Genomic DNA, 7,617 nt, shown 5'->3' on the forward strand with positions numbered 1-7,617 from the left:
GGTTAGATTTGAATCAAACCATACTCATCCCTACATATAAATAATAATTTGTTGGAGAGAAAAATAAATGAAATACTTATTTTAAAGGTACAAATGTCTTTTTAACAATAAAGGGGAAAGACTTCCACTTTTAACATAACTGAGGGAGCAAATGTAAATACATGAATAACTCAAGGGGAAAAGTGTAATAATGAAAAAAAAAAGTGTCATTTCTCTTTTAATAAAAGAAAAAGAAGTACTCAAAAAAAAAAAAAAAAAAAGGTAGAAAGTGGAGGGAAATAATTCCCGCCATTTTGCCGCTCCCTAGCCCTAGACAGTAGACACGCCGCTCGCTTCTTTTTCTCTCAGTTGAACGTCGGTTCCAGAGCCCTTCGCCGGACGTCGCAGGCATCGCTAGTCGCCGCACTCACGCCCTCCGTCACCGACTCGTCAGCAGCCAGTTTGTTTGCTATTCTTTGCTTCTTTTCATTGTTTTTCCAGTTTCCCTCTTTTAGTTTTTTCTCTATACTCCATTAAATTTCTTTCGATTTCCCCGCAATCATAGTGTTTCAATTATCAATTTTTGTAAGTTATGTACCCATACGATATGTTCTTGCATATTCACTTTCTGCATATTCAATTCCTGCGTTTAATTACTTAACTACATATTCAGTTCAGTTGAAATAGTTGTTCAATTCAAACGAAATGTATGTCCATTTGTAATGTATAGCCTGTGCTAGAAGGTAAACTGCATTCCAGATTTCCAGTGGAGCTTGTGCTAGAAGATTTTTTTTTTCCTTCTCAGCTGCCGTCATACAAAACCTAACCCGAAACTATAATCACAGCATCCACAATCACCATGGAAGAGGAAATCAGAGCTGAATTTAAGAAGAATGGGTTCATTCTCGATGACGACGATGTTATCAGTAAATGTAAGAAATATGTGCTGAAATTTTTGATAGGCAAAAACTTCAAATTTTGGCAGAAAAAGTACTGCAAATAATAATTCCTTGACTAAACTTCAATTTTTTGTCATTAGGTCTGACATTTTGTATAGAATACAATCTCAGCCCTTTGGATCTCGTCACCAGCTGGGAGGTTTTCTCTCTCAACAGGTCAGATTCTCCATGATTAACCGATAAGCAGGGTTCTCTAATTGAAGTAGAAATTTCACCTTTAATTATAGGAAATCTTTATAAGAGTTAAATGTTGGTTGAAATTGAAAAGAAAACAATTCTGAAATGAGGGTTTGGTTGTTGTTGTTGTTGTTGTTGTGGGGAATAACTATTGCATGAGTCTTTTTCATTTCTGTTGGTGGTAATTTTATTTATTTACTTCATTAGGGGAGTCAAAGGACCTTATTTCTTTTTTTTTTTGTTTTTTAAAGTTTAGTCGAACAATTAAATTGTTGTAGCCAATGAAAATATATTCAATTTACTTTAATCGAATACAGTTCCAATTAATGTTTCCAATTTTGTTAAGAACTGAAAATTTATTAAGAATTTTTTCTTTGGTTGGATTCTTTGAATTTGAGCTTGAAGTGTGACTCAATGTACTTATGTGACAGGGGGCTAGAATTAACTGTAAAAAGTTCAGACATGGGTGCATTTCTACAGCATTTACAAAGTGAGCAGAGAGATGCAATTATCAAGAAAGAACCTGGTTTGCATTTCTACTCCAACGATATTGCAATGTGTGTATAGTCCTTAAGTTCAGCATTTTCAGATATTTTTCAATTGTTTTAGTAAATTTTATTGCATTACTGTCTTCCAATGTTTAATGTGATGACAACGTACATTAACTTAAAGCTTTCTAGAGTTTAGTTTATGGATCACGGTCCAAATAATTATCAGTGGAAGTAAATGGCATTACCCAACAGCTAATATAGTTTAGTTTATGTTTTCCAAGTAGATGATTAAGAATTTGCTTTAAATTTGCTTTATATTTCAAAAAAAAAAATTTTGCTTTAAATTGCTGAGTTTTTATATCTCTATTTCTCACTGCATCAATCTCCAATTTTAATACAGGATATTAAACGATGAACATGAAGACATGAAAGAAGACATTCTTGGTTCCCCAACAAATAGACCCAAGGCTCTCGAAGGGGAGCCATTCCATTCAGCACAAAACTCAAATGGGAGCATGTTTGGCTCTAGAAAACCATTAGAATCAGTGACACCCTTTGGACAGAGAAAGAGCAAGTTTGTAGTGCAATTTACTCTCAATGAGCCATCCGTTACAGATAACAGAAAAATAGAAAATGAGGACCAGGATAATGGTGATGATGATGATGTCATAAAGAGGGTGCAACCTATGAAAAGATGCTCATTGCAAATTAGTGGTTCTCAACCTGAACCAGGTTGCAGGTTTATGTATGACAGGATTGAAGATAAGGTACTATGATCTTCTTATGGAATAGATGTGGATATTTTTCTACAATATAAAATTCTTACATATCTTGGTTTTCAGTTCAACTTTCTTGAAAATCGCATGAAAAAGCATGCAAGAGCACTTGTTGCTTCTGGGCTCTTTGAGGAACCTAGAGATCCCACTGTTGCCTCCCAGGTAATTTTGTCTTTCCCATGCTCTTGCAAATCAGGGATTAAAATTTAAAATTAGTTTGCTTCATTTCTGCAGTTTATAACTGATTTCTGAATTGCTTGTTGTATAAAAGGAAAGTATATGTTTTTCTATCTGGTGTTGTGGTTTCAGAGAAGTTTACTTGCTGTTGGCATGATTTGCTGTGAGGAAGAAGGACGCTTGAAAGAAATGCCTATTTTACTGCAAAGTAGGTAATAAGAAGATTATCTCATCACTTGTTTCTTGCTAATTGCATAAACGTTTCCCTTTGTTTGAATAAAACTGATAGTAATAATGTTTTGCCTCCATGGATGTCTTACACTGGCTGCATGTGCTTGATTAGTTAAGTTGATTCAACTAGTCTTTAGGCTGCATGAGTAGTGTGATAAAATGAACAGTGTTGGATATTCATCTATCTTTCAACCAAACACCCCCTCAGTGTTTTCTGCCATATAACCATATTATACAGTCAGCTGAGCCTAATGGATATAATTGGCTAGTATTAAGAATTGGAGAATGCTGGGAGGTGAGGTTCTTTATTAGAATTTGAAATCTATTTCTTTCCTGAAATGTCTTACAATTTGCTCAAATTTCCTACTGCCAACATAACTCAAATGTACATTCTAAATTTGGACTGCTAACAGTGGATGTTAACGCTTTACTATTTCTACGTCCTGTGATTTTTAGAACATTGAATAATCAATTTCACTATGTTGATAAAAAGTAAGAAATTCTATATATGCATCTCTATATGTTGTCTGTGATGTGCTCTTCATCACAGGCAAGAAAACACAAAAGAGAAGTAGTTGGAAAAGGAAAGGAAGAAAACACAGGGTTTGCTTGAAACCCAAAACAGTAGTTTCCAAAATAACTAAAGTACTAAACTATGTATTATTTCGTAGTTTCCAAATAGCTAAACTATGTAACTAATAAAATAAGACAACATTCTAAATAATCACGCCTCCAGCATGTATCATGTTATGATATACTAAAAATATTAATTTTTGACAGTGTTGAGCATTCTGGAGGACAGCGTGTGCGCCTTGATTTGCAAAACTTGGACCACTTTTCAATCTTCCCTGGTCAGGTATTGAAAACAAGCATGCTCTTGTATGCATTTGTCCGCTTTTCTGGCCATTGGCCAATACCTCAGAACACTGAAAAGAAGAAAAACTTTAAACCATCCATGAATAGGTGATTGGCGTTGAAGGACATAACCCTAGTGGTCACTGTTTGATTGCATCAAAAATTATTGATCATATTCCTTCGTCAGTTTCTTCCGATGAAGGTTTGCATCCTGCAAAGAAACAAGCCATGAATCAAGAGCTTCAGCGAACTAACACATATGGTGCTGTGTCAGAATTATCATTGGTGAGTAGTAAGCTTGAACTATTCCATAAAAAATCATGAAATACAAATCCGGATACTCAATACCAACATTTTAAAAAATGTTTTACAAAAAGAAAAAAAAAAGTGATCATATTGTTTTGAACTGACAATGTTGGTAAGAAATGGCATTAATTGTCATACATTGTTGATCCTATGAAATATGATCTATAGGGTAAGAATTTGTTTAGTCTAATAAACAGGCCTTTTATATGCTTCACATCACATGATAGAATTGGTTGATGTTCAACAGTTATATGATCCTGTGAAGCATATATTGCATGCTTCTTTATTTGTCTATTTGCATTTTGATCAAGATAAATAAATAAATTTATATATAAATATAGGCTTAAATAGGTCATCAAGCTACACACGAAATTGCAATTGGGCCAGCCAATTTAAAAAGCTGCAATTGGATCCCTAAACAATTCAAAATTGTGGAATTAAACTTAAAGTGACCTGTAGTACTATTTGTTTGCTAACATTATGGCAACGTTTTAAAAGTTAATTTTTAATGTCTTAATAATTTTTTTTTTTAAACAAAGAACCCCCACCCCCTCTTCATCCCCGGTTGGAAACAAAAAAAAGGTAACTTCTTTTATGGGTGGGGAATTCTCTTAATTTTTTTAAAAAAAATTATTTAAAATTATTAAAATATAATAAAATTTAAAATTTAAAAGCTTACCGACACGATAGTGAGCAATCGCTGCTATAGGTCACTTTTGGTTTAATTGCATGATTTTGAATTGTTCAAGGACCCAATTGCAATTTTTTATTTTTTTGAGTTGGATGGTCCAATTGTAGTTTCACATGTAGTTCGATAGCCTAATTGAGCCTTATTCAATCATCATATCATGGACCATGGTCCACCTTACAAGATGGACCATTGACACAACGTTCATTGAATGTTCGTTTTTTGAAGGTTCATTTTTAGGTACACTACCAAAAAATGAACTTTCAGCACATTAAAAATGAACATGCAATATACTAAAAATTAATATATATCCACGGTCCACTTTGCAATGACCCATAGTCCATAGTATAATTTGCCAGCATTATTCCTACTATATATAATAACAAACTAAGTTGGTGCTTTCTTTACTCAACTTAAAACATTTGAACAGATTGTTGCTGCAGGGCCTTTTACAACAACTGATAACCTATTCTTTGAGCCTCTTACTGAGCTACTAGCATATGCACGTCGCAAACAGCCTCAGTTGCTTGTGCTGGTAAATGACCTCAACTTTCCTTATACACATGCATGGGTTAAATCAAATCACAGTAACAAGTGACATAAGCTTCACTTAAATGTGGAAAAATCTTTTCCAGTTAGGACCCTTCATTGATTCTGACCATCCGGAGATCAAGAAAGCAACTGTGCACAAGACCTTTGATGAAATATTTCAAGAAGAAATTGTTGGAAGGGTATTTAAGTTCACTCGATAGAATTGAATGACAGTTTCATTAAACTCTTTAGGTGTATGTGTTTATTTTTTCAATTTTGTTGAACGGTTTCAGTTAAAAGATTATGTGGAATATATGGGTTCCTCTGCCCAAGTGATTCTTGTTCCATCTATCCGGGATGCCCACCATGACTTTGTTTTCCCCCAGGTGATTAACATATCATAATACTCATAAGCATTCACGTTGTTTAGATAACATTTTTGATATCTAATTAATATCTTATTTGTTTTGTATTGCAGCCAGCTTTTGACATTCAAGCTTCTGATACTATACTTCAGGTACCCAGTGCATTCTTTGAAATTAATTTTAGGAGGAAAAAAAGTTTCTGGTAATAACATAAGCATTACTGGCTTCTTTTGTCTCTTTGCAGATAAATAGCATCTCAAATCCAGGAACATTTTGTGCAAATGAGGTACACTTTGCCACGATGATTTTTACCTTACTGCATTTTTCATGCATGGGCAGCTCTTACTGTGCTGTTATATTCAGGTTAAAGTAGCATGCTGCACAGTGGATATCTTAAAACACCTTAGTGCAGAGGAGATTTCACGAAATCCCCAAGGGGGGTCCAAGCAACGCATGTCTACCCTTGCCAATCATGTCTTGAACCAGCACAGGCATGTTCTAGTAGTAATGTTATTGGAATTACATACTTCACACTGAAGATTGAACTAATCTTTCCGGCCATCTTAACCATCTTTTTATATATATTATTTTCTTAATTCTGTGGAACAGCTTTTATCCTCTGTATCCACCAGCTGAGAGCATTCCCTTGGACTTCTCTCTTGCACCAGAAACTCTCCAGATCTCTTTAATCCCAGACATACTAATTTTACCATCAGACTTGGCACACTTTGTGAGGGTAAGCATTCTGCTTGTTCAAGTTAATTGTTTTCTTTGTGAGAGTATTGTGCAGGAAAAATGAATTGAATTGCCAAAACTGTTAAGCTTTGGAGTGGTTCTATTCTGTAAAACTCCCCTCATTAATTACTCAAAATGCATCATTTTGTTTGGGGATAGGTGCTCTCTGTCAAGGGTAAAAGTGAAGGAGAAGATGTGAAGTGCATTTGTGTCAATCCAGGAAGACTGGCAAGGGGTGAAGGAGGGGGTTTCTTCGTTGAGCTTAACTATAATGGAAGCGCTGATTCAGCAAGCGCCTCAGTCATCCGTGTTTAGGATAGCCTTGGTTACAGTAGAAGAGGTATGCGAATATTTCCTTTTCCTTCCAGTCCAATCTTTTTCCCATCTCCATGTGAAACATAAGAGAGGCCCTGTTCGTCAGCACTGAATTATTAATGAAATCTTGGCCCTGCTATTATTTCAATCAATAGACTAGGTAGAATCTTGAGCAATTTCTTGTGATTTCCTGTTGGAAGTGGAAACTTCCGTAGTTATGTGGCACCTGACCAATATGATTTACACTCGCTGATGTTTCAGATTACTGCTAAGAATGTAAACCTATTTGATCTCCAGTTATGTAAATTAATTTTGCTGTGCTTAGTACTGGACTGCAGGAGTTTCTCCCATGGACATTTTAGTTTCTATTTATAAATATTAAATCAATACTTTGTGTAAACATTTTTCTCTTTGTTATTTCGGTAGTCAATTTAATCTCTCAATTACATACCTTACTATTATAAGGTTACATACTCTTTCTATATTTTTTACAAACTTTTCCTCTTGAAGTGGCATGATTGATAATTAAATTCATTTTTCTAAACCAATTCATGGGCACTCAATGAAACTACATCACGAGAGAAAACAACATTTTCCTTTCACCCCTAAATTGTTGAAGTTTGTGGCTGAATTAGTTCATGAGATTAATGTTAAATTTGACAGTTAAATGTTGAAAACAAAAAGTTTAATATTATTTTATAAATTTTGCAACTTTGTTTGCCAAGTATTCAATAATTTGCACCATCTAAGGTGTAATTTGGTGTTTTTTAGGGAGACAAATGTTTCAAGTTTACAAAAAAATTAACTTTGAAAAATTATATTATGATAAAAAGAGACTTTGAAAAATTATATTTATCATTCAAAATTAACATTTGTCACCTCAAAGATTAAATTCGCTACAATTTGATAAATTCAATGACCAAATATAATGACTTTATCTCTTGAGAACACACTCTTAGGAAAAAAATTAAGAACAAATCATAGTTTTACATTTATAAAAATTTGACGGATTTGATCAAATTTAAAAAAAAA

General features: G+C 34.0%; 1 protein-coding gene across 2 annotated transcripts; it reads left to right on the forward strand.

The window, feature by feature from the left end:
- Positions 1-285: 285 nt before the first annotated feature.
- LOC116027637 (DNA polymerase alpha subunit B) lies at positions 286-6,909 on the forward strand. Of its 2 annotated transcripts, none has more exons than XM_031269343.1 (17): positions 286-439; positions 825-911; positions 1,019-1,094; positions 1,547-1,672; positions 2,007-2,373; positions 2,449-2,544; positions 2,692-2,771; positions 3,571-3,646; positions 3,754-3,930; positions 5,070-5,174; positions 5,275-5,370; positions 5,464-5,556; positions 5,649-5,687; positions 5,780-5,821; positions 5,899-6,026; positions 6,145-6,271; positions 6,430-6,909. In XM_031269343.1, the coding sequence occupies exons 2-17, from the start codon at positions 839-841 to the stop codon at positions 6,583-6,585; spliced, it is 1,857 nt and encodes a 618-aa protein (XP_031125203.1). In that variant the 5' UTR covers positions 286-439; positions 825-838; the 3' UTR covers positions 6,586-6,909. The 2 variants fall into 2 exon arrangements, with proteins under 2 accessions (XP_031125203.1, XP_031125202.1); XM_031269342.1 differs by having other exon boundaries at positions 330-439; positions 785-911.
- Positions 6,910-7,617: the final 708 nt, after the last annotated feature.

This window comes from Ipomoea triloba, chromosome 8 (assembly GCF_003576645.1).
Source record: "Ipomoea triloba cultivar NCNSP0323 chromosome 8, ASM357664v1".
NCBI classification, from domain to species: Eukaryota; Viridiplantae; Streptophyta; class Magnoliopsida; order Solanales; family Convolvulaceae; genus Ipomoea; species Ipomoea triloba.

Coding starts and splice junctions, on each gene's coding strand:
- LOC116027637 (XM_031269343.1), top strand. CDS start 839: ATGGAAGAGGAAATCAGAGCTGAATTTAAGAAGAATGGGTTCATTCTC. Junction 1,673..2,006: donor TACTCCAACGATATTGCAAT/GTGTGTATAGTC, acceptor ATTTTAATACAG/GATATTAAACGATGAACATG. Junction 6,272..6,429: donor ACTTGGCACACTTTGTGAGG/GTAAGCATTCTG, acceptor GTTTGGGGATAG/GTGCTCTCTGTCAAGGGTAA.